This window comes from Anguilla anguilla, chromosome 2 (genome assembly GCF_013347855.1).
Source record: "Anguilla anguilla isolate fAngAng1 chromosome 2, fAngAng1.pri, whole genome shotgun sequence".
Classification (NCBI taxonomy): domain Eukaryota; kingdom Metazoa; phylum Chordata; class Actinopteri; order Anguilliformes; family Anguillidae; genus Anguilla; species Anguilla anguilla.
In genome coordinates, this window is record NC_049202.1 from 58716251 (window position 1) to 58744164 (window position 27914).

The 27914-nt window shown below is 42.5% G+C and overlaps 1 protein-coding gene across 8 annotated transcripts; it reads right to left on the bottom strand.

The window, feature by feature from the left end:
* Positions 1 to 1455: 1455 nt before the first annotated feature.
* On the bottom strand, positions 1456 to 27914 carry LOC118221358 (ELAV-like protein 3). Of its 8 annotated transcripts, none has more exons than XM_035406368.1 (7): positions 27323 to 27914; positions 14726 to 14945; positions 14097 to 14200; positions 12445 to 12598; positions 9920 to 10145; positions 9078 to 9116; positions 1456 to 6280 (listed from the first exon to the last, which is right to left on the bottom strand). In XM_035406368.1, the coding sequence occupies exons 1-7, from the start codon at positions 27329 to 27331 to the stop codon at positions 5953 to 5955; spliced, it is 1080 nt and encodes a 359-aa protein (XP_035262259.1). In that variant the 5' UTR covers positions 27332 to 27914; the 3' UTR covers positions 1456 to 5952. The 8 variants fall into 8 exon arrangements, with proteins under 8 accessions (XP_035262259.1, XP_035262257.1, XP_035262258.1 ...); XM_035406366.1 differs by having other exon boundaries at positions 1456 to 6301; positions 27323 to 27913; XM_035406367.1 differs by having other exon boundaries at positions 9920 to 10148; positions 27323 to 27913.

Here is a 27914-nt window from a genome sequence, read left to right on the forward strand (position 1 = left end):
CAGTGCTCACTGCTGCGAACCCTCCTATCGATTCAGGAGCATTCAGACGAGCGAGAATCCTGAAAGCTTTGTGTTCTGACGTGTATCTCGGTGCAGTCCGGGGCGATAATGGCTTGGGGAATGTGACTACAAACTCTTCCCTCATTATACTGTTGCAGGACGTTTGATAAATTCTGCCTCTGGAGAGCCACAGGGTCTGTAGAACTTTGTTTTCGCCATAAATTTCACGACCAGTTCAGCCAGAGAACACTGGCGGGGAGAGTCAACTGTTGACCCCGCTGTTGTCCTCAGGCACAAAAATGATCCTTTCCAGACTTTCCTTTTCTTAACATTTCTTTTTTTTCAGCATGAAATTTCATGACTTTGCCTAGAGTGACCCTACCATTAGAAAAAGTTCTACATTGCCCTTTTTAATATTTAAAAATAAAAATAAAAACAGCACACCACCAGGGTACAAGGAGTATCTTATGAGTCTTTTTTTAACCCTACAGTTATGAAATCTGAATTCATAATCAAAGTTAAGGTCCACAAATCTATTCCAGCAAAATAAATAAATAAATAAATAAATAAATAAATAAATGTGTATTTTGTAGTAGAAATTAGTGCTGAAGAAATACATTTTCTCTGGACTTCTGGACTGTGAAGCAGGATAAGTTATTCCTTGATTTATTCATGAGTGACCGGTTGTTCCTACATGAAAAAATATTGATTTAGGGTTTAAAATTCAATGAAGAGACTTTATCACAAGGGGTCCACCAGGGTGAGGCCCACCAGGGTGCGTTTGTTTTTTTGTTTTTTTTGGGGGGGGAAAGGGTGTTGAACTCCAGGCATGGTGGGTCTGAGCCACCACAGACTCTTCCTTGTATTTTTTGGATTACCTGCGTCTTCGTGATTCCTGAGGTCACCAGGGTCTTTTTCTTCTTAACAACGTTCCACACAGTTTTGGTAAGCCTAAGATTTGGCCTATGTCTCTGCGACTGTTTTTTGTTTTTCTATTTCTCAGCCTCATAATGGCTTCCTTGACTTTCAGTGGCACAACTCTGGTCCTCATGTTGACAAATACCAATAAGACTCCAAAGGCAATAAAAAGACTAGAATCAAACCTAGATACTGAAACTCTCTTATACCTGCACTAAGGAAGCAACTGAACACACCTGACCAATCAGAAACACTTGTGAAGCCATTTATCCTAAACATTATAATACCTTGAAATTGGGGGAACTATTCATAAAAAGTTCTGAAACAACAAATACAGATAAGACAAAAAATTATGAATGCCAAAATGTTTGTGGAAATTTTCTTACACACAGTTCAGGATCAAGTGTGATTGTATGCATGCTTCATGAATGAGGCCCATTGTCTTGGATGCCCTTTAGATTCTGTGGGATAGAACCAGAAATGTCGCAGTGTCGCAGAAATAAAAAAAATATATATAATAAAAACAGACCAGACTAGCAAGATTTTTAACTTTTATTTTTTTCTAGCATGAAAAGTACAAATAATCAAACAATTCCATGAAAAAGTTTTAAAGCATCCTCAGCTGAAATCCCAGTAATAAATATTCTAAACTAACCACACGCTTTTCTTTTTCTCTTTTTTTGACATTTTCGTTGTTGTTCGTTTGATCTTTTGTTTTAGGTTGAAATTATTTTTGCTTTTGTTTGATGGTTTTGCTTGATTTTCCCATTTCTCTCACACACACACTCCATCTTTCTTTATGATTTGATCGTTTACTTATTTTTTGTTCAACCATCCAAAGAAAATATTGAAAATTTAACATTGTAAAGTAACGACGAGTTTTCTCCCCCATATCAATCAAGCAATAAACAGACGTTTTTTTGAAAATTTAAAGAAATAATAACAAAATAAAATAAAAACAGAAGAGCTGTTGACCCCAGAGAAGGATGTTACTCAGGTGAGTACACTTCCATCAATCAGAGTAGAGCTCTCATCGCCCCTCCACCAATCAGAGTGGACTTCCCAGAGTTTACCCCTCTAGTCAGCCTCTTCCTCACTGTCGTCATATTTACGAGCACTGATTGTCCCACCCACAGAACTCCAGCTGTTTAAAACACACTTAGGGGTTAATTACAACAAACCAGGACTGTCCTCAGGGCTGTCCTTTAATTGTATTAACACATGCTATAGTAACGTACTTAAATCAAATTCTGTACCAAAATGTACCAGATTAATTAATTTCATGTTCACATTTTAGAGAATGCAGCTACGATGACTGTGCACATTTTTATTTCTGAGGGGAAAAAATGACATCACTCATTGTTTTTATCAGAAACAGTTAGAATTTGCATTTAAATTTAGGGGAAAATAATACTTATGTACCTGAGGTTTTGTTCAACATGGCTTGGCTGCGTTGTGTGTGCATGTCTGAGAAACAAACCTATTCAATGTCCCCTCTAATCCACACTCTATATTCACCCTCGACGACTGACTTTCAGGCAAGTGACGTATCTTTACTGTACTCCAGGGGGCAGTAGTGAGAAATGTTTTGTTTGCTTTGCTTTGTTTGCAGGTTAAAAAACTCACACGTTTCCTGCCTCTGCAGAATATATCTGAGGGAGGATTCCTACTTTAGTGTATAGTCATGTATTAAACTCAGGATCAGCCCATTCAGACCTGGAACGTGTGTGGAGTGCTGTAAGTAAACCTCAGCTGCCTGTAGAACACGTTCAAACAGGCTGTGGGGAGACTCAGGTGCTCAGGTGGACTCTAGGGGGTGGTAAAATTAGACTGAAAGTGTTTGCCAAACCAAAACTGTGAATGGAAGAAAAAATTCATTTTTATACAACATGAAGAATGAAAGAATATAAGGTTCAACAAGACAAACAGAACACAGGTAGTAAAGTCGTAACATCTAGCACACAGAATGTTTCTAAATATTTGTAGACTACACAATTCAACTTTTTGAATTTTTTTTTAAATCAGTGCACTCAGCCTATGGAGAACATTTCTCAAGCATAACTTTTGAGTTGTTTTTTAAAATCTTTTTGTACCCTTTTAGAAAAAAAATGGCAGAACCACATATCAGCAAAAATGAAAAAAGTCCTTTAAACTTGCAAATATAATTAAATAAACCATAAATATACACAAAACATACTTTTATACGAGGCAATAATAATGATAATAATAATAATCATAATAATAATGATAATAAATAGTTTTTAAGTTAACAATAAGTTAAAACTACGAGCTTAAAGTCACCCAAATAATTACAAGTTTGTTGGCGCTATCTTGTAGTAATTTTTCCATTTTATATATATATATATATATATTTTTGCCGCAATAAAAGCTACCACAGACTTTTACAAACACAATTGTACACATTTTGTATTGAAATAAAGGCAACTAATTCTAAAATCTGCAAACTTAAGAACGGCAACTAATTATTTAAACAATGAAACAAAAGCCATTTAAATGTGTACCCAAAAGAAGGGAATGAATCAAATAAAATCTTAGACCCACGTTAACCTACAGTTAGGCTATATTAACCACACAAAGACGCAAAATCAACACGTGATTCTGATATGCAAAACATACCTAGAAACCAAAGCCGCCTACTCTGAGATATACACGGGGTGAACCAAAGAGAACAGATGCATGATGGGTAGACCCAATACGGGATATACAGTAACTGTAAAAGAGGATGGATAAACCAAAGAACATTGAAAAAAGAAAAAAACAGAACAACGCATAAACTTAAGAACATATTGTGAAAATGAAGTATCCCTTGAACAATCTTGTGTTGATGCTAGTTTATTTTGTTTCTTTTTGTTTGTTTTAACGATCAAAAAAAGGTAAGAGATTTTGATGCCGAATCATTTGTTCGCATTAACGTCACATACTCAGGACACGAATCAGGGGCTCAGGAAGTGTATGATTCCAGGGGATCAGAGCTTTTAGCGCTAATAAACCGACAAACATTTTTAACGTTTTTTTTGTCTTTTTTTTCTTTATTTGATCCTTTTGCTTTTCTGCAATTTCAGTTTGATGTTTAATTTCTTAAAAAATATATATTTCATGTTTTAAGTTAATATAAAAACGAAGCTCATTGCACTTGCTGTTCCGTAAGGATTTATTTTATTTCCTTTTATTTTTTGTTCCTCAGATAATGAAGGGGCATCTGTCAGGAGCCGTTTGCTTGTATCGGTTATTTACTGGGGATCTATGCGCTTTTAGGAACTGGTGACGAGGGAGGAAACTTGGCACCCCGTTCCTCCACCTCTCTGGGAAGCTGTGTTAGCTCTGCCTCTCTATATATTTCATGCATCACAGAACTGGAATCTCACAGTTCACTTTCAGAGAAGTGGGTGGGGCTACGGTGAAGTGGGTGGGACCATGGCGAAGTGGGTGGGGCTATGGTGGAGTGAGGGTGGGGCTAATCAAATATGGAATTGAACCTATATTAGGAAATAAATAATAATAATTTGGGGATAAGCCTGATTTTTATTTTATTTTTTTGTACTGACTAAAAAGTTTTTTTTTTTGTTTTTTTTTTTTTGATTTTGTACCGAACAATCAAGTGTTCTCACACAACAAAATGGTTCTTGCCCCCCTCCCTCCCCTTCCGCAATCCCTTCCCCTTGTTTCTTTAAACAGCGTAAAAGAAACAATGTGGTCTGTCAAAATATTTTTGAGCTCAACAATCAGTAAAAAGTCTCAGCATGTTCTTTTTTTCCCTTTTTTTTATAAAAATATATTTATTTCTTACGTAACCCTCTCACCTCAAAGAGATCGTCGTCCTCTTTGGCTAACTCAGCGATATTTAGAAAATCAAAATGTGATTTCAACACAGTTAACCATTTTTATGTATATATATATTTTTTGCCTTTATATAGTTTTTTTCCCGGACTCCTTCCCACCACAAATGTGGAAAATATTTTTTTATTCTAATGAATGTTCCCTTTTCTCTTTTCAGTTAAAAGTAAAAAAAGAACGAGGAAGAGCTAGAATTTGAACAGATGGTTACAAAAGCATACTATATTTTATATTTTACTATACATCATATATCATATCATATGAAATACTTTTAACAATGTGTTTTTTTCTGTCATCAGAGGGCAAATTTTAAAATCGTATTTAATTCCGTCGGGGAAGATTTCTGATGTTAAATTTGACAGGACCTTGAGCTGAAGGTATGGCTCCAGTGTGAAGATTTGAACTGATTTACAGTGTCAGGTCTGTGATAATACTCCTCTACCAAGCCAATACTAAAACGTTGTCACAACATTTCATTCCTCTACCAAGCCAATACTAAAACGTTGTCACAACATTTCATTCCTCTACCAAGCATAAAGCAAAATGTTGTTGCAACATTTCACTCTCCTACCAAGCCGACAACAAAATGTCACAACATTTTACTCTAGCAAGCTAACAATAAACGTTGTTACAACTCTGGTGTGTTCTGGTGCAGTCGCTGTGGGTATTTTGTTGCTATTCAACATTCACGGCAGTTTAGCAGACCAAACTATAAACATGCATGGAACTCTACTGACACCACTGGTGGTACAGTCCAACAGTCCATTCTGTGTGTATGTGTGTGCGAGTGTGTGAGTGCGTGCGTTCGTGCATGTGTGTGCGTGTGATGTCTAGCATGTGATTATACCTGTGTCTGCACAATGCATGTGTGTGTGTGCGTATGATCATGCATCAGTGTGTGTGTGCAGGAGGGTGTTTGTGTAGTGTTTTCACGCTTCTGTGTGTCTGTGTGTGTGTGTGTGTTCACGCATCAGTGTATGTGTGAGACGTTATCCAGACCCATGTGGGGTGAGTGTAGTAGGGAGCTATGGGGCTCCCCCTGCAGGATTAAGGAGTTGTGGCGATTCCTCTCCCTCTCTCTCTCCCTCTCTCTCTCTCTCTCTCTCTCTCTCTCTCTCTCTCTCTCTCTCTCTCTCTCTCTCTCTCTCTCACTCTCTCCCTCTCTCTCCGCCCTGCTGTTCAGGCCTTGTGCTGCTTGCTGGTTTTGAAGGAGACCTGCAGCACGCGGTCTCCCAGACGATAGCCGTTGAGGCTGGCGATGGCCATGGCCGCCTCGTCGTAGTTGGTCATGGTGACGAAGCCGAAGCCCTTGCACTTGTTGGTGGTGAAGTCGCGGATGACCTTGACGTTGGTGACGGCGCCGAAGGGGCCGAACAGCTGCCACAGGACGCTCTCGTCGGCCTCGGGGGACAGGTTGTAGACGAAGATGCACCAGCCGGCCCCCGTGGGCCCTGTCAGGCTCACCCCCGCCAGGCTGCTCATGCTGTCGATGGTGATGGGGGAGAACCTGGGGAGGAGAGAGGGAGAGCTAATCTGGACGTCACTCTGCAGTTCAAATCCGCGCATTCCGCAACCCCACCACAGCCTAACCACACCCCCTACACACTAACCACACCCCCCACAGCCTAACCACACCCCCTACACACTAACCACACCCCCACAGCCTAAACACATCCCCCACACACTAACCACACCCCCACAGCCAAAACACATCCCCCACACACTAACCACACCCCCACAGCCAAAACATACCCCCTACACACTAACCACACCCCCACAGCCAAAACATACCCCCTACACACTAACCACACCCCCACAGCCAAAACATACCCCCTACACACTAACCACACCCCCACAGCCAAAACACATCCCCCACACACTAACCACACCCCCCACAGCCAAAACACATCCCCCACACACTAACCACACCCCCACAGCCAAAACATATCCCCCACACACTAACCACACCCCCACAGCCTAAACACATCCCCTACACACTAACCACACACTAACCACACCCCCACCACAGCCTAACCACACACCCTCGCCATAACCACACCCCTACAGCCTAAACACATCTCCCACACACTAACCACACCCCACCACACCATAATCATATACCCCCACAGCCTAACCTCACACCCACAACATAACCACACCCACACAGACTAAACGCATTCCCCACAGCATAACCACACCCTCCACAGCCTAACAACACCCCCACACCAAAACCACACCCTCCACAGCCTAACCACACCCTCCAGGGCATAATCTCACCGCCATAGCCTGACCACACCCCCCCATACCAAAATCACAATCACTCCCCACCCTAACCACACCCCTCACACCCTAACCACACCCCTATCACACCATAACCACACCCCCACATCCTAACCACACACACCACAGCCTAATGACACCCCCCACACCATAACTACACCCCCCACATCCTAACCGCACACACCACAGCCTAATGACACCCCCCACACCATAACTACACCCCCCACAGCCTAACCACACCCCTATATGCTAACAACACCTACACCTCACCCTAACCCCATGCCCAAACGATAACCACACCCACACCCTACCCTAATCATACCCCCTACACCCTAACCCTGTCTGGCCTCTCTCCCAGAGGTGGAATGTCCAGGTTCAGAAAGTAAAAGTCTTCCCCAGTATTTTGTTCCGATCACCTGGATTTGCTAATTAGCGCATAAACTCTCTCACACACACTCGTCATACCCCAGGGCTGCTGCTGCGCTTTGTAATGCGCCCATCGCATTTATTTTACATTTCCATTTTTAATTTACTCATTTATTCTCAGCTTGGTTGCATCACACACAACTCTGTTTTGTTTTGTTTCGTTTTTTTCTTTCCTTTTCTGGGACCCGAAATGAACAAACACTGCGGTGGCCTTGTCGCAAAACAGAAAGAAAGAAAAAGCACATTTATCCCGCTAACTGTCCATTGCTTTCCGGAGGGGATGGAGATGCGGGTAAAACAGGTAGCGATCGAAAAGGAAAGACAGAGAGACCTATGGAGGAATCTTTAAAAAAGGTAACACGAAAACCAAAGCCGGAGGCAAAAGACACTGCGGCACAGACACACACCCAAGGGAGATGGAATCTGGTGTACCGATGCTGGTGGAAAAAAAGAAAATTAAATTTAAAAAGAAAGAAAGAAAGAAAGAAAGAAAAAAACTGAAAAGTTAGTTCAATTAAGCGGAAACACAAAGTGAGAGAGATGTTAAACAAAGCCTTGCCAGAATCTACTGCTGCAGCCAGTAACCGCTTTCGTCTTTATGTGGCTTTCCCGTTTGGGCCGAAGGTGATTCGATCGCCGTAATGGGCTTGTCAGTTGCTGTTTTTTGTTTTCCTGCAGATGTCTATTGCGTTGCGCTGCTCATGGAAGGTAATTTGGGGTGTAATGAGGAGGTCTGGAGTTAGAGCCACAGACGGGGCACAGCTCTCTGTGACCTGATTCTTCCAAATTATTTTCAGTGACTCCCTGCTTCAATAAATATCAATAAAAACGGTGTCTGCAGAGTGAATACTTAATTAAGCCAGCACTGTGGGACTGCTCTGCTGGGCCTGCTGGTCTGCGTCCTGTGGCCCTGTAGATGGATTTGCTGCGGCGCTCTGTGATTTTAACGAGGTTATCCTTTCTGCCTGATGTTCGTTAGTGCAATGACAGCAGCTACCGGTCGCGTTTCCGTTGGTCAGTCAAACGGAAACACTATTAGCACCCGGTATTTAAATGCGGGCACTACTACAGACGATCGTTATAATATTTGGAACACTTCGTCATTCGTGTTCCGCTCCGTCATTCTAATGGAAGTGCTGACAGAGTGAGGGACTCTAAAGTGGGCAACACACTGGGTGCACTCTGAGGCGGCGCTACACCCTTCTAATGGGAGCATGTGGCTCTGTCCTTTCAATGAGTGTGTGGGATTGTAAAAGAGCGATAGCGTGATGCAATGGCTATGGGACCTGGGTTTGGAACTCAAAAGACGCAGGTTCGAATACCACCTGGGGCGCTACCTGCCGTACCCTTGAGCAAGGTACTTACCCAGGGAGTTCCTTCAGTAAAGTGTCCTGTGGTGTTAACATAGCAGTGAGTAAGTCTCTCTCTGTGATAAGAGTGCCTTGCTAAATGGCAGAAGCGAGTGGAAGGAAAGGTGTGGTTTGGTGTGTAATGTCTTCTACTGTGGGAGTACTGGTGGTGCCAGCAGTTGTAATTCCCGCTGCTTTGTTTGGCTCTGGATGTCTTTTGAAACGCACACCCAATGTCGCAGCCTTTACCTCTTCATTCCGTAGCTGCCGTTTAGTAAATTGTCGAGTCTGCAATGGAAGAGGGAGAATGGAGGGAGTGGAGACATTAGTTGAAAGCTTGAAAGAAAGGGAGAGAAAAAGAAAAAAGAAAGGAGAAAATAAATGAGAAATAGGTCTTTCATTTAACGTGCGTCATCTTCCCTCTGAGGGAAAGGGACTGGCACTTTTGAAATTTATTTATTTATTTATTTATTATTATTATTTTTTTATTATTATTCTCTCTGTATTAGTGTTACTGTAGGTGACTTTTCCATTAATCATTAATTACAGGAGGAAGAACACTGCAAGTTTAAATGAAAGTCAGAAAAAAAGACAGAAACAGAGATAGAGAAGGAAAGAGAGATATGGTGGTAGTAGAGTGGTATTAACTTTATTGAGTATTCATTTTTTTTTTTTTTGATTTCTTGTGGTGGTCAGGGATGCTGCTCCAGGCAGACAGATTCGGAGAAAGGCACGTGGGTTACCCCGTCCACCCAACTTGTGACCCCCACCTGCACCCCACACCCCCCGCCCCCCTGTCCCGCCCATCCCCTTGCCCCACCCTCAGCCCCACCCCCCCCAGCCCCACCTGCCCCCCTGCTCCAGACCCACACCCTGTCCCGCCCCCAGCCCCACCCCCCCGTCCTGCCCCCCTGCCCTGCCCCCAGCCCCTCCCGCAGCCCCGCCCCCACAGCCCCACCTGCCCCCTTGCTCCAGCCCTGCACCCTGTCCCGCCCCCAGCCCCGCCCCCACAGCCCCACCTGCCCCCTTGCTCCAGCCCTGCACCCTGTCCCGCCCCCAGCCCCGCCCCCAGGCCCGGCAGTCCTCAGTACCTTATCCTCTGCGTCTGGTGGTGCAGGGGGCCGGTGTAGCGGCGGGCCGCAGTCTGGTACAGCTGGGTGAGCAGTGCCTGGCCCGTCTTCTGGCTGGGGTTGTTGGCGAACTTGACGGTGATGGGCTCGGCGGCGCCCAGCGGCTTCTGCCCGTTCAGGCCCTTGATGGCCTCCTCCGCCTCGTTGCGCTTGTCAAACCGGATGAAGCCCACGCCTCGCGATATGCCTGCTCCGGAACAGAAAGCAGGGCAATGTTAGCACCTGGGAGGCAACGTTAGCCCCCCAGGGGGCGATGTTACTGTAGCACCTGGGAGGCAATGTAAGCCCCCCAGGGGGCGATGTTACTGTAGCACTTGGGAGGCAACGTTAGCCCCCCAGGGGGCGATGTTACTGTAGCACCTGGGAGGCAACATTAACCCCCTAGGGGGGATGTTAGCACCTAGGAGGACACGCGAGCCGCCTAGGGGGTGATGTTAGCCCCCGAGAGGCAACGTAAGTTCCGGACTAGGTTATGTTGGCCCCTAAGTTGTAATGTTAGCACCTGGTAGGTAATGTTAGCCATTAAAGGTCATGTTAATACCTGAGAGGGTGATGTTAGCTACTCGGAGGCAATGTTTATCCTGGACTAGGATATGTTGGCCCTGCTGGGTGGTGTTAGTTGCTAAGGGGTAATGTTAGTACCCGAGTGGGTTATGTTAGCATCTAAGGGGTAATGTTAGTACCCGAGTGGGTTATGTTAGCCACTAAGGGGTAATGTTAGTACCCGAGTGAGTGATGTTAGCATCTAAGGGGTAATGTTAGTATCTGAGTGGGTGATGTTAGCCACCAAGGGGTAATGTAAGTACCCGAGTAGGTTATGTTAGCCACTAAGGGGTAATGTTAGTACCTGAGTGAGTGATGTTAGCTGGTAAAGGGTAATGTTAGTACCCGAGTGGGTGATGTTAGCATCTAAGGTGTAATGTTAGTACCTGAGTAGGTTATGTTAGCATCTAAGGGGTAATGTTAGTACCCGAGTAGGTTATGTTAGCATCTAAGGGGTAATGTTAGTACCCGAGTGGGTTATGTTAGCCACTAAGGGGTAATGTTAGTATCTGAGTGGGTGATGTTAGCCACCAAGGGGTAATGTAAGTACCCGAGTAGGTTATGTTAGCCACTAAGGGGTAATGTTAGTACCTGAGTGAGTGATGTTAGCTGGTAAAGGGTAATGTTAGTACCCGAGTGGGTGATGTTAGCATCTAAGGTGTAATGTTAGTACTCGAGTGAGTGATGTTAGCATCTAAGGGGTAATGTTAGTATCTGAGTGGGTGATGTTAGTCACTAAGGGGTAATGTTAGTACCCGAGTGGGTCATGTTAGCATCTAAGGGGTAATGTTAGTACCCGAGTAGGTTATGTTAGCATCTAAGGGGTAATGTTAGTACCCGAGTAGGTTATGTTAGCATCTAAGGGGTAATGTTAGTACCCGAGTAGGTTATGTTAGCATCTAAGGGGTAATGTTAGTACCTGAGTGGTTGATGTTAACTGCTAAGGGGGTAATGTTAGTACCCGAGTGGGTTGTGTTAGCCTCTAAGGAGTAATGTTAGTACCTGAGTGGTTGATGTTATCTGGTAAAGGGTAATGTTAGTACCCGAGTGGGTGATGTTAGCCACTAAGGGGTAATGTTAGTACCTGAGTGGGTTATGCTAGCTGGTAAAGGGTAATGTTAGTACCTAAGTGGGTGATGTTAGCTGGTAAGCCATAATAATATCTGACTAAACAGTGGGGTTTAGGGTTTGAGTGAGGCAGTCAGGGTCAGGCTTTGAAGTACTGGAGGGATTAGGCTCAGAATGTGGGCCTGGAATGTGGTGGGGGCTACGGACAGAGATACGATCATTACTGCCATGGCCAGGGTTACAGAAAAGTGTCAGGTGCAGTTACAGACAGGAGGGACAGAACATACATTACATTACATCACAATCACTTAGCAGACACTCTCATCTTATCAAGTAGAGAACAGCAGTGTTACTCGCAGGGATACAAAAATGCATCACCACAATGGCCCATTAATAATAAATGCAATGTTAAACTAACTAACTCACTAACTAACTAACTCTTCCAAAGAAAGAAAGTGAAAGAGGAATGCTATTTAGAGCGGGTCATAGGAGCCATGGTCCAGGTGATTCTTCAGTCTGTGTTAGAATATGGGCAGGGTTTCTGCTGTCCTGACTGCAGTACAAATACAGGTCTGTGGCAGTCAGGTTTATGGTGGGAGTGGGTGGGCGTAACAGAGTCACAGTCTGTGTTTGCGTCAGAGTGGTCACCACGGTCAAACTGGCCGCCTGGCAATTTTGACAAACGCCAGATGGGCCGGTTGAATTTTGGGCTGCTGGGCCACGTTTGGGAAGAATTTTATCCCCTTCTCGCCTGGTCACCCTACGGCTGCTCGGTGTGGGACAGCCATGACCGAATTTTGCTCCCAGTCCAGCCCAGGAGGCCCGCGGTCGGGGCTCGGAGAGCACTCGGTCAGCATCCAGGGTTAAGGCTGTACCTGTGACCTGGTCCACCAGGATGCGGGAGGTGATGATTCGGCCGTACTGCGAGAACAGCTGCTCCATGTCCTTCTGACTCATGGTCTTGGGCAGCCCGCTGACATACAGGTTGGCGTCTCGGATGGAGGCCGAGCTCGGCCGGGCGTACGACACCTGCAGCAGCACAGAGAGAGAGAGAGGGACAGAAAGAGAGGGAGAAGGAGGGGGAGAGAGAGAGAGAGAGAGAGAGAGGGTTAGATGCAACCTACTCCATTAGTTTATATTTGTATCACAACAGGACGCTCTCCTTTACCAATGATAAATATAAATGAAGCATGCAACTGATAATAACTAAGTAGAGATGATCTGTATTTGGAATATGAGAGAAAGTTCATTAGATTAACTATATATTTACTGTAATACAGTACATTAAAAATGTATGAACTACTAATCGATGTCTTTGCATAATACAAAATCTGAAAAATGTAAAAAAAAATACATGTGTTTGTGTTTTCATGGGTGTCTGAGAACATGTAATGTGTGTCTATTTGCTTTTGCGCATACACTGTCAGTACACTGCATCCGTATTTGTGTACATGTGTTTGTGCTCATATCTAGGTATGAATGCATGCCTGTTATCAGTGCATTTGGGCATCATAACATCTGTGTATGTTTGTGTACTTGCATATATATCTGTGAACGCACTAAATCACTTTATTAGTTTATATTTATATTTGAATATTTATGTGTATTATATTAGAATTATAGAATTATTCAGTATATTTGTATTTTGTATATTAGTATTATATTAGAATATTTGTGTGTATCTGTGTGTGTGTGTGTGTATCTGTGTGCGTGTGTGTGTATCTGTGTGTGTGAGTGTGTGTGTATGTGTGTGTGTATCTGTGAGTGTGTGTATCTGCGTGTGTGTATGTGTGTGTATCTGTGTGTGTGTGTATCTGTGTGCGTGTGTGTGTATCTGTGTGTGTGTGAGTGTGCGTGTGTGTGTGTGTGTATCTGTGAGTGTGTGTATCTGCGTGTGTGTATGTGTGTGTATCTGTGTGTGTGTGAGTGTGCGTGTGTGTGTGTGTGTATCTGTGAGTGTGTGTGTATCTGCGTGTGTGTATGTGTGTGTATCTGTGTGTGTGTGAGTGTGCGTGTGTGTGTGTGTGTACAGATGGCGTCCCCCGTAGCTCAGTGCAGTCCCATATGTCTGTAATCCTGTAAATGCCATTGTACACATCTCTCCTCTGATGGAGGTGTGACTCCCAGACACCATGGATAAGTGACTGGGGAGGGGGGGTGGGGGGGGGCAGTGTTTAATCTTCCTGTTGGTTTTTGTTCCTGCCATCAAACTCCACCCACCGCCCCCCTGTCTACCCCCCTCCCATTCAGACATGGGACAAAGGCATTCCCCATTGACCCCCAGATCTCTGACAGATGGGCTTTCCCCTAAAACAGCCCCCCCTCCTCGCCCGCCCCCGCCCCTGGTAAGTCCCCCTTAATTACATTACCATGACAATACCCCGCCTTCTGACCTCCTGCCCCTGCTTTCTTTTTTCTTTCTCTCCTTCACACTTTCTTTGTTTGTACAGCTCCCCCCCAGCTCCCACCCCCTCCTCCCCCCCACGCCCTGCTCAGCTGGCAGGCTTCTAGAAGTCTCCGTCCTCACCTTGATCGTTTTGGTTTGCAGTTTGAGCCCGTTCAGCGTGTTGATGGCTTTGTCGGCATCATTGGGGTCCACGTAGTTCACGAAGCCGTAGCCCAAGCTCTGACCTGCAACATCAACCAATCACAAGCCCTCATTTTCACCGCCAACCAGTCACAAGCCTTCGTTTTCACCACTAACCAATTGCAAGCCTTAATTTTCAGCTCTTTGATGGTTAATGGAATAGTGGGGGGAAAATAACTGTTCCTTTCAAGAAAATGAATGTTACACTGAGGAAATGCTAGCAAAAAAAAAAAAAAAGTGTGTGTGTGTGTGTGTGTGTGTGCTTGCACGGGCTTCTGAGTATATGTGTGTGTGTATGCGTGTGTGCGTGTGTGCATGCTTATGAGTCTGTGTGTGTGCGTATGTTTGTGTGCATGTGTGCGTGTGCTTATATGTGTGTGCATGTGCTTATGAGTATGTGTGTGTCTGTGTGCGTGTCTAAGTGTGTGTGTGCACGTGTCTGTGTGTGTGCCTGTGTATGTGTATGTGTGCATGTGCACGTGTGTGTGTGTGCCTGTGTGTGTGTGTGTGTGTGTGTGCATGTGTGTGCATGTGTGTGCATGTGCCTGTGTGTGTGCATGTGTGTGTACCTGTGATCTTGTCTCTGACCAGTTTGCAGGACTCGATGTCTCCGATGCTGCTGAAGAGGCTCTTGAACTCCTCCTGGGTCATGGTCTGGGGCAGGTAGTTGACGATCAGGTTGGTTTTGCTGTCGTCAGTGGAGCTGCTGCCGCCGATCACAGGCCCATTGGGGAGGCTGTTAGCCGTGGGACCATTAGACACCTGAGTCTCCATGGTGCTGATTATCTGCTGAGGGAAGGAGGAGGAAATCAGGCACGCTGAGAATATGTGTACACACACCCACACACTATCACACCCACACACTATCACACACACACACACACTATCACACCCACACACTATCACACCCACACACTATCACACACACACTATCACACACACGCACACACACTATCACACCCACACACACACACACTATCACACTCGCACAAACACTGTCACACACACACACACCCACACTATCACACCCACACACACACTATCACACACACGCACACACTATCACACCCACACACACTAACACACACGCACCCACACACACTATCACACCCACACACACACACACTATCACACACTATCACACACACACACACCCACACTATCACACCCACACACACACTATCACACACACGCACACACACTATCACACCCACACACACTAACACACACGCACCCACACACACTATCACACACCCACACACAAACACTATCACACCCACACACTATCACACACACGCAAACACCCACACACTATCACACACACGCACACACACCCACACACACTATCACACCCACTATCACACACCCACACATACACTATCACACACATTCACACACCCACACACACTATCACACACCCACACACATGCACACACACACACACACACATGCTCGCGTGTGCAAACACACGTACACACACATTCACACACCTTCACAGACACCTACACACACGCACGCACACACACGCACGCACGCACGTATACACACACATGCACGTTAGCATGTATAAAACAGACACTCATGCACACATACACACGCGGACACACACACATAGAAACACATGCACGTGCGCATGCACATACGCATGCGCACACACATGCATAAACACACATATACACACAATCACACACACACATACACCCAGTAACACACACATGCACGCACACACACGCATGCGTACAAGCACACACAACCCACAAACACACACACATGTGCATGCACACAAACACAAACGTGTACGTACACATACAGACACACACACACACACAATAAAACATGTACACACAAACATATACACTGAACAATTTACAGACTTCACACTCACTGATGCACACACAGTGTAGCTATATCTCTCTGAAGTGTCAAAGAGCATTTCAAGAGTGTGATTGACATAAGGGTTTGAAGTCATGCGGTGATGTCATCAGAGCCTGATGCTCTGTCTCAGATTACCCCTGGAGATTTCTTTTATCGAAAAATCCGTATTTTGCATCAATGCAGGTGATTGCAGCGATTCTATATTTAAACAAATCCCGCATTTCCACTGGCATATTCCTTGAAATTACTCTCTCTCTCCATCTCTCCCTCTCTCTCTTTCTCCCTCTCTCTTCTAACCTTGATCACCTTCTGCAAGGTCTAACTGAAGCCTGGTTCCCAGGGCAACAGCAGCCTGACGACAGTTGCCATAGTCGCTAGCTTTCTGACTCCCAGAAAAAAAGGCGGTGTAGAGGGAAGAGGCGGGGGAATGGGGAGGAGGATGAGGGCAGTGGGGGGGGGGGGAGTGAGAATGAGACAGAGGCATTGTGTTGTGGGAGATGCACATTACCAGACACCAGTTCACACGTACTCTCACACACAAGCACAATAAATGAGCACAAACACACTTAATGCATGCTGACACACGCACCACACGTACACAAGTATCATACCCACACATGTGCATTTGTGCTTTACATGTTTTTGTTTTTAGGTGTGCACATTTGATGTGCATTGATAAATTGATGGGGATATTGAATTAAAAATCTGTGATGTTGAAATTGAAAGAGTTTTTGAGACAAAATTCTTAGGGGTTGTGATTGATCATAAATTAACATGGAAACAACATATTGACTATATAAAAGGAAAGATTTCAAAGTCAATAGCAATCCTGTATAAATCTAGGGATATATTAAATTATAAGGCCTTGTATATAATTTATTGCTCACTTATACTTCCTTATATATCTTACTGTGTGGAATTGTGGGGGTCGACCTTTAAAACGACTATAAATTCAATAGTCATACTACAAAAACGAGCCATACGTATTATTAATAAGGCTGGTTACTATGATCAGACTAATCCAATGTTTATAAAATCCCATGTTATGAAATTTAATGATTTGGTATATTATAAAATAATGCAAATCATGTTTAGAGCTAAAACAAAGTCACTCCCAGACCGTGTACAAAGGTTTTTTTCAATACAGGAGTCCAAATATGATTTGAGAGATGTTACTGTACAAAAAGCTAAAAAAGGGATTAAAAGGAGATGTATTTCTATTGTTGGGGTTAAATTATGGAATAATGCTAATATAAATGTAAGAATGTGTAATTCGCTTTTGGTTTTCAAAAGAATGATTTATAAAGTTCTTTTTGAGGGTTACAATTGTGAATGATTTTTATTTTGTTATTATGTTTATTTTTGGAGGGTAGCTTAAATTGAAAAGAATGTAGGATAGGCATATATAAGCATTATGCTTCTGCCTGTGCCTTTTCAGTCACTACCTAATACATAGATTGTTGAATTGTTTATACTGTCTAGACTGTTTATATTTATTGTGTTGTGTGTGATGACTGAATAAAAAAAAATAAAAAAAAATACTACTACATAATAGGCACAGTGGCATGAGTGTGTTCATGTATATGTCCATGCTCATACGTGTTTGTTTGTTTACATGTATTTGTGCGAAAGCTTTAGCCAAAATGACACTGTTGCAAGTGGATATTTAGTCAAGCATCAAAACATTTTTTAAAATATGTAACTGAGAAAGAGGCCAGGATTGCCAGGTTCTGCATAACCACAGAAGAACTGTTCTCACATCGTATTTTCCCCCATAAACTGATTTGATTTTCTCAATCTGGAAACCTTTTGCTACTCCTTGAAAGTGCATTCTCAAACATTCATTACTCTGACAGACAATCAACAATGCATACTTTAATAATGCTGTATAATGTAGTTTTTATAACTTTATTAAGTATTTATGATTATTGTATCATAAAGTGCTTCCTTTCCAGGAGATGCTAGGACTAGCGCCAGATGATAGCGGCCAGGAGAGAGAGATGGGCAGGGAGGATATGGAGTCTGAGTGCTTCCTGCAGTGTAATAATGGCTGTTGGTTTCCCTACTGAGGGCTGATGAATGGAAGAGAATGGAGGGTGTGTCGATGAAAGAATGCACTCCACCTGGGAAATGAAATCAGAAATCAGAGTGTGTGCATCGATACACGATACAGCGTCTGCGTCACTTTCAGTGTAGCCTTCAAAAAGCTATTTTCATTTTCTGTTTTGTGCTGATGCAAAGCTTGTTTTTTTTTTCTTTGGGGTGGGGGGGTCTCACACTTGTCAATCAATTATCATAACTTGGAGACTGAAACTAACACAGATACCAGTTTGGATGTAGCACCTCAGTACAGAGTAGAGCTAACATCTATCTAGCTGATGTGACACTGTTCAGCTAGTTCATCTGGCCAGATAGCTAGAGTTACTTTCATGTAACAAACATTAGCTGACTTGTTATCTTAATACCAAATCAGTTATTTGCAACTTTTCAGTAATATCAACTTAATAAACTCATATTCAAGTGAATTCAGTAGCTTACTTCAAAATAATATGACAGACTATAAATTCAAAATGTGTAAGTCCATAAATAACTTTAGTGATAATTTAGCCCATTTTCAAAATGTACACACAGAAATGTCTGGAATCATCTGCTTGTAAGGAAATTATAAAGAAACTGTTTGCTAAAATTCCATTGGCAAAACTGGTTGCCAACATTTTAATTTACGATGCCGTTTGAGGCACTGAGGCCAATAATTATGAACTGCTAAATATTATAATGACAAAAAAAAACCTTTTTGTTGGAGATATGCCTTTCAACACAAGAGAAACACACCTTCTGCTGGACTTGCCTGGACTTGAAGAAAATCTATTCCTGCATCTGCTATTGGAAAATGCACGACTGGCTCCTGGTAAACAATCTGCACGAACAAACCAGCTCTCCTCACACTGTAAAATCGATTCTACAGCATCTGATATCAAACTTCTATAGAGTGCACATGATCCTTTTTGACTCTGTTAGAGTTGAATTAACACTGAACATGTTTCACATTAACATACAGTATTTATACCCCTAATTTACAGTATGGGGTAGGAGAACTCTAGAGCTCAAACCAAAACATCATCCAGCAACACATAAATCCAACTGACTACTGCCCACATAACTACTGTTCACCCAAGGAGAACCACTGCTCATCAAACAGAATCACTGTTCACAATTCAGAACCACTGCTCAGCAAACACAACCACTGTTCACCAGACAGAACCACTGCTTACCAAACAGAATCACTGTTCACCATACAGAACCACTGCTCATCAAACAGAATCACTGTTCACCACACAGAACCACTGCTCATCAAACAGAATAACTGGTCACCATACAGAACCACTGCTTATCAAACAGTGTCACTGTTCACCCAAGCAGAACCACTACTCACCAAACAGAATCACTGTTCAACATACCGAACCCCTGCTTAACCAAACAGAACTATGGTAAATCTGAGAAACAAAAGCGAAACAAACAACCTGCTCCCTGTTTACCTGACAAAGCCACAGTTCACCTGTGAAGAATCACTGCACTCCTGAGGGAATCACCAGTCAAGCTGCTCAAACATCTGCTGCGTTCAATAATTATTTATTTATCCCTCATCGGGAAACTTAGTGACACAGTTCACAGACCACTTATCCCATCCATTAATGCAGATGGATATCCACTGAAGTGATTCCGGTTCATTACCCTGCCCAAAGGGACAGCAGGAGCTACTCTATTCAGCCAGTTCCTCAACCTGCACTTTCCAACACTGCAAGTGGACAGACAGACTTTATTGGATTGACGGGGTCGTTGCCTTGCATAGTGGCCACTCTCCATGGTTGAGACCTTAGCAACTACCACACTGCGTGGTTGACGCCTGAACACTGATGCATGCCATAGCCCATCAGTCTTCACGAATGACACCTGAACACAGGCAGAACCTTGGAACAGGTAGTGACAGACAGGAGAAATGGATAATGAGACTTGAACCGAAACACACATACACACACACACAGATACACACGCACAAACAGTCAACACACACGTACATATACAGGCACGTATGCACAATCGAGTTAATTAGAGGGTCAGTTTGGTCTCAAAACATCTGCTTTAGCGCAGATTAGCACCCGGATGCCCGACACAGAACTCACAGTGCACACGGGCTGGACAGACAGCCTGAAGGCAAAAGGCTAAACCAGAAAAGCCTCCAGACAATTAATACCCCTGCCCACACATAAACCACTACTCCTGTTCTCTCATGCAAACGTTCTGCCGCGCGCACCTCTGCTCAGCTCCAAGCGGGGAGATTCTCCTTCTTTTTTTTTTTGTACGGCTGAGCTTGCCAAGGAGCCAATCAGGGGGCGTGTTCTTCAACAGCACGAGCTCAAAAACGCCGCGTATTTAAAAAAAAAATTTTGTTCATCTCTCGGTTTCGAAATGCATCGTTTTGAACAAAAGGTTTGGTTTCGTTTTGAGTATACCGGCGCCTTTATCATCTCAAGGGTCAGAGCAGTGTGTCCGCTGTACTGCTGTAAACCCTCACAACGCACCACAAACTTCTACTCCGGCTGCCCCCCACCTGCTGGTCCCTGTGTGAGCTCCAAGTAAAATAAAGGTAATAATATTATGCAATTAATAATCATAATATTGCATCAGAACAATGCATGATTAGAACACAACTGTACTGTTTCAATAAATCACTGGCGATGCTTGTAAAATTCATAATAATAATGATAATAATAATTTTAGAAAAAACTGCAGAGGCTGCTAGGCATGAATCCTGAGCATATTGTGTATTTATTAAGAGTGGCTTCTAGCCATTCATAAAGGTTATCTCATGCTCATCAGCTTTGTCTTGGAATATCTATCCGTTTTTTCTTTCCTTCAAGCTTGTTAAAATTCTCTCCCTCTCTTTCTTTCCCATAAAAAAAAAGATGTGCGCTGTGCGCTTGCACAAATTTAAGGTCTTTTTGCTGAATAAAGGGAGTGACACAATCAACAAAAGCGCCACCCGTTCCTCCTCCTCCTCGTGCTGAGAGACCGTGGCAGCATTATGAATATTAATGCGGACACTGAGCCTTTGTGTCGCCACGAGGCAGGGGAACAATGAGCTGTATCGTTTGCCACTTTTTTCTCCCTTTTCCCCCCCTCTCTCGTGACCGTTTAACGAGTTTAAACGCCGCGGCCATTCCGAGCAGGAACATCAACGACGGTAATTAGTCGGCGCATGAAACGGCGAAACCTTTTTTGAACACAAAAGGAAATTCGTCCTTAAAATTGCGGTTTCCTCGCAGTGCTGGATTAAACAATGAGGGCTCGATTTTGAAGGCCGATCTCATGGCACAACGGTCAATCTAGAGTGTATTACCATAAATAATATCTGGAAAAAACCTATGAAGCCTCAATTTCTTGGCACAAGCAGACTGGTTGTGTGGCTTCAATGGTTGCTTTCCAAACTGCAAAAAAACAATCAATCATCTGCCCTCCCACATATCGCATACATCTAGGGTTTGAAACAAATGGTGCCCGACTTATTCAATATTTGACAAGGCCTTTTTTAATCAGTGTGCTGCCAGTTTGGAATTAAAACCCCAAATGTTTTAACAGATTTTTTTTTCATCAGTTACAAACTCTAAACCTCATAAAGTTATGACAGGGCTGTGAACAGCATTGTACCTTTTTAATTCATGAGCTTTTAAAGAACCTCTATTTTTGTGCCTTACATGCTTACTGATTGTTCTTTCAGGGGTGGAATCAAAGTCAAGCCATTGCTGGAGGTCCATATGTTGCCTAGGCAACTAAGTGACCAATGAACAATCTGCCAGGTGCTTCCTTTGCTAAACTACTGCAATTGATGAAATAACTGGCCACGTATTTAGTTCTGTCTGTACCACAACAGCCAGTACAGTCGTAAGGCAGCTAGCCAATTGCTAGCTAATGTAGTATCCAGTAAAAAAAAATCTTATATATCTGTATGAGTTATTATGTCCATTTTTCTGTTTAGGAGGTTGCACAGAATTTTTACCCTGTTTGACTATTTCCAAGAGATTTCAAATACTCAGATCTCTCGACTTTGCAAAACCTCAGAGGTCTAGGTAGCAGTGTGGCATAGTGGGTAAAGAACTGGGCTTTTTAACTGAAAGGTTATAGGTTCGGTTCCTGGATTGTGTAAGTCACTCAGGAATATAAGCATCTGCTACATGCCTGTAATGTAATTTTTTTACGGCCACAAATACCTTTGCTATGCTTACAGTGGTCAATTCCATTACATAAGTTGCACAACACTGTGAATCAAAATTCAAAAGTCATGTAAATGTATGCTAATGTAAACTTATACTTGCGAGAGGTTACTGTGTCCTGCTTTAGACAGATCATTGTAAATCAAGCTGAAAAGTTAAAACTAACAAACAATGGCCTGTTGAGTTGACAAGCACTGTGAAATGTTTGACTTATTACTGTTCTGTACACAAACAGATTAGCAATTAGTGCCTACAGCAGTTATTCAAGACTAAGAACTAGCCTCGATTCAGCTCCATGGGGGGTTACAGGAAAATAAGTTTATAAGAACAAATTTCATTAAATATACATTTTTCATTATTTAGGTTTATTGTGATTGTAATGAAATCATTATACATTTACGTTTTTAAAATGATTTTATGCTTGGAAAATGTGTGTTCCACACTGTAATACAACTCCCTTCAAGCATGTAATACTTCCAACATCTCACAGACATCATGGATAAAGAGTTTTCAATGAACTATGGGAGCTTGAGGAAAGGAAAACACTAAAGCGGAGTTCTTCCCATGTACATCTTGAGGAGTAGTTTGTGTAATTCTTTGAGTTATCTTGCCAAGAGCTATTTTTTCAAGCTGGGTATTATACATGTCATACTATGGGTGTTTTTCTGAGGAGGATAAACATCAGGCTTCACCATGATAGGATGCTATTTTGATTCTGAAGCTAACATTAGATGACTGGCAATATCACAAATTTTGCGGATCCAAAACAATCCGATATGATAATAAATGATCAATATATGTGATTCAGCTACAACTCAATCCTGTAACAAAGTACACATCCAACCAAAAGGAGGGCGAGAGTGCAAAAACTTAAGTGACATCACGTTTAACAGAAGGAAAAACAACACTAGCACGTAGTGAGGCTGAAATTGTAAACAATGATGTTGGCTGTGTTGATTATTGACATTTAAATAAATATTTTGGTATGATTCATTCCAATACATATAAATGTTTGCATGTTGTATTGATTGAGTGGGATCTTTGCCCTTTGAACCGATCTGGATGGGTGCATCGTAACACCCGTAGTTTTTACTGTCCTCTGCAGACTGTTATTTCTCCCTTAATTTCTGTTTGAATTAATTCCCTAATAGTCCTTTAGAGTTAGCCAATAGAATCCTTGCACTCTGGTGGCTCCTCTCATTTTGACTAGAGTTGCAGCCAGTTAGGGTGCTGTTTGACACTGGTAGGCATCCAATCAGCTGGAGCTGCTAGCTCATACAGGCACTTGCTATATAGGAAATCAATCAATTCTCATAATTTTTTTAAATTGCTAATTGGTGATGAAATCCACCCCAGAGATTAATTTTGAGAAAAGTTTTTCATTTTTTTATTTGAGCCTTAAATATGAACTAGATTGGTCGTAAGTATTTGATAACCATAACCCTTTGGTGATAAATTCAGGTCAAACTTTGGCCGACAGACGAAACCATTCTTGAGCAGAAGTCTTGTAACTATACAGTTAAAATTCCCGATCATACAAGAACCATTACACAAGCTAGTCAAGCTAGCTATCTAATGATCACTGGCTATCACCACAGGAACATATTGGCTTGCTAATTTTAGTAAAGAGCTACATAAAACATAGTTTAGCTTTGGCAGCATAGTATCTGACCTTGAATTAAAGAAATTAAGTTTTTATGCTTAATTCCAATGTTGTCACTTGTATGCTTATTGGTGGGTCCAAGATGATATCATCGGGGGTTGGGGGAGGGGGCTGTTTTCCAGGGTGGGCAGATGGTCAGAAATAGCACTTTCACCTACTTTGACTTTTAAATAAGTCTGTGCTAATCTTGGTGTCTAACATGCAAACCCAAACCCAGCATGAATCCATTTATTATTGTTTTTTTGGGGATGGGGGTTTGATGGGATGGGGCTGTGTTCTGTATTGTAGCTACTACTGGTTGTTGCACATCTGACAATATAACATAATGCCCTTATAGTCACTATTATTATATAAGAACCATTACACAAGCCTAGTAAGTAAGCTAGCAAGCTATCACTGCCTGCAACTAATAATAATAATAATAATAATAATAATAATAATAACAATAATAAGAATACGAATAATACTACTACTAATAATAATGTTGAGCTAAACTATTGCGGTCCTGAATTGAATCCTTTAACTCATGTATTACACAAGTGGAATGCACATTAGACAATAACACAAAGAGTCAAACTGAAATGCAGGTGCACAGACTACCATACAATAAAAAAAACAATATCCTGACTTATTGACTGAAGGCTTGTACTAATGCCTTACCTTCAGTGTGTGTTCAACAGCATATGATTATAATCATTCACATAGTAATAACATATATGACAGTAAAAATCTATTTTATAAAAATACAATCAACACCTGTCTCAACAATAGCCATACCCACTAAGATAGCAGATGATAATATCATTGCCGGCATCAAAACAGCATTATAGTTTTGATATATTAATTTTCACAGACGTGTGTCTGTCACTCTACATCTGTACAGAGGTCAGCTGTTTTGTTCTCGTACTCTCCAGCCATTTATTATTTAAAATCTATAATAATAATAATAATAATAATAATAATAATAATAATAATGAGAAGAAGAAGAAGAAGAAGAAGAAGAAGAAGAAGAAGAAGAAGAAAATAACGACAAAAACAATTTCCTCTCTAAGGAACAGCACCAAAAATACTACAAGGTACAAATAATAATTATAATAATCATAATTATATAACTGTAGCATGGTGGTATAAGTGCCCGTTTTATTATCACGTTACATTCGTATAAATTTGACCAACTGCATCTTAGATAATGTTCGTGATTTTTTAGTAAACATAGCCACAACGGCTATGGTATTCGGCCCGGTATTCGGATTCCCGATTGCTTCGCTTGGATGTGTGACATTTGACTCGACGGTCAAGAGCGTGCAGTGCGTGCGCACAGTGCACTGCGGAATCAGCGTTTGTGACGCTGCTAAGGCCTCTATTTTGTATCGGGCTTGGATGCTCCTAGAATATATGGAGCGTACTTAAACTCGAAACATGTCAGAGTTTAAAGGAATAATGTATATGTTAAACGGGCATGTTCGGTTCATGTTAAACTCAAGTGTTCATTTTAAGTCTCAGACAAGACAAACACATCGTTTTCTCTGTTTTCTACTATGGTAGGCTATGCTATCGAAAAAAAGAAAGGCCTACCAATTCTGTTAGTAATTTCATTTATAACCCTAAATAGGAAAATGCAAGTGCCCAATCCAACACCATTTATTCTCTAAAACAAATGCTTATTTGTGGAGGATTTGTTATATAATTAGCGGACTTGTTAGAAATTGAGTGCGATGAACGATTAACTGAACGGACGTTCACACCATAATGTTATTGGCATTACAATGGCGTCAATGGCCGCAAAGAGGGGAATCCGGTTTTTGAGCAGATTTATAAATATTAATATTGTCCTTCAAAATGGAATTGAAGGGCCTCTTTGAATTGCTCGATGCATCCTTTTTGTTTTACTTACATTGACGGAACGATATCAATGCGCGCGCTCTCCGCGACTGTCGGAGCCAGACAAAAGGACTAATTTATTCTACCTGCTGATAGATTGCAGGGGGGAACTCACCCAGCAGTTCAATTAATTTACAAATTGCTCCCAGCTCGAGAGCCCTTGTCGGGCTCGAGAATGGGTGACCACTAGAGGCGCGTGGCATCGTTATGTCCTCGAAGATGTGGGGGTCAAGGACACACTGTGGTGACACGCCCAAAATGGTCCGCGAGGAAGCGCACGACGACGCTGTTTCAGCGCTAGAACCGTTGCATAGAAATAGCTGCCATTTCATTATGTGTCAAGCAGAACCTTTAGTCTACAAATGTGTGTTTCTACTTGTATTTGACGAGTTTTCGCGTCGGCTGCGGAGCACAGAATATGTTTGTATAGAGGCCACGTTTCTCCCCATCGCTCCCGCTGCAATTTCCACCACATTAACCGAGTTGCATCGCAACGAGAACCCTAAGGAATTCTGACTTGTCTGTGAACGTAAGCAAGTACATTAGTACATTTCCTCTTTCTCTGTTCATCCTTTCACCTTTCAATATATCTCTCCCTCTCCCTTGTTCTTCTCTTTCTGTCTCCCTCTCTTTCTCTGACGCAGCTCTTTCCCTTGTTCTCTGTGGCTCTCAGCTGCCCCTTTCGATTTATTGTTTTCCTTTGTCTCCAGTCTCCTCACAAGCATCCTTCCTGAGCGCTAGGCAGTGAAAGGCTATTCTCTGTAGTGGCGCAGTCCTCCCCTAGCACGCGCAGCCCTCCCCCGTTGCTGCACGGCGCGCGGCCCCAGCCTCTCTGCTTTGCTCCATTTCAGACATTATACGTGCTATTGTGTGGAAACGGGACATGCATAGATGCAATTAAATCGCCATCAATATAAGACTTTTCTCGCCTTGAAACGAAATATTTAAGATGAATGAAAAAAGGAAATACTAATTAGAAACAGACAAGAGAAAATACATCGTGTTGATTAGTTGAGGTATTTGCTTCACTGGCGCTGTATATTGCTCGGGAAGAGCACAATAAGCATTTTAATCCCTGCAGAAAGCACGTACAGCCAAATCGTCGCAGGACACAGTCATTGATTTAAGCCCCGGCCCCGCGCTGCATCGCCATATATCACATTACTAATACCCGCGACTGATCGTTAAATCCTATCACTATGCGCAGTGATATCCGCACACAGTGTGTGTGTATGTTTGACTGGAAAAAATAATGTGTTGTGCGAAGATCCGAGATATTCATGATGCATTGCACACAATCAGACACAAACACACGATATATATATATATATATATATATATATATATATATGTATCAACAGCAGTAAGATATATTATAATAAATACATATATTTAGTTGCTCAGTTTATGTCATATATTGAGTAAATAAGCATTCAAGTTCAGAGCCATGCAAAGGAAAAAAAATCAGATATACGTACTGTAACCATTCTTGTTGTAAAAAGAGGGAACAGGTCCGGTCGATGAGGTCTTGGAATAGCCACTTGGCTTTGTGAGGGGATATGCTGCCTGCTGAAATATTGTATTTGATATTGTATTTAGCGTGGTATTTTTCTCTTTCCTTTTTCTTTTTTCTTTTCCCAAGGCCGAGTGGGGACACAATACAGATGACAGAGAGAAAATTAAAAACCAGCGGCAGTGGCAGCAAACAACAACACAAAAATTAAAAATAAAAAAAAATAAAAGGCAGTTTTCTCCGGAAAAGAAAAAGAAAAACCTCTGTCTTCGGTTGTTTTTTTTTCTCTCTGTCTTTTTTTTTTGGGGGAAAAAAAGAAAAGACGGAAAAGGGAAAAAAGAGGCTTCTTTCTTATGGTGGTTATTGTCCCCAGCAGGTACTCTCTTTTTTGGGTGGATGGGTGTGTTGGATGAGGGTTCCCCAGCAACTCTCTCAGTATCCTTCTCTGCTTGTGCTGCAATCTTGTGCTTTATGTCTCCTGCCTGCCACGGCCTTTGCTGATTGGCTAATTGTGAAGGGAGGGGAGTAGCAACATGGCAGCCACCCCCCCCCCCCCT

What these genes read in the sequence shown, in the direction of transcription:
- LOC118221358 (XM_035406364.1), bottom strand. An exon ending in GGTCAGAGACAAGATCACAG is followed by an intron (nt 14,201 to 14,725) that starts GTACACACACAT and finishes TTGATGTTGCAG; the next exon opens with GTCAGAGCTTGGGCTACGGC. An exon ending in GGCAGCTACGGAATGAAGAG is followed by an intron (nt 6,302 to 9,077) that starts GTAAAGGCTGCG and finishes CGTCCAGATTAG; the next exon opens with CTCTCCCTCTCTCCTCCCCA.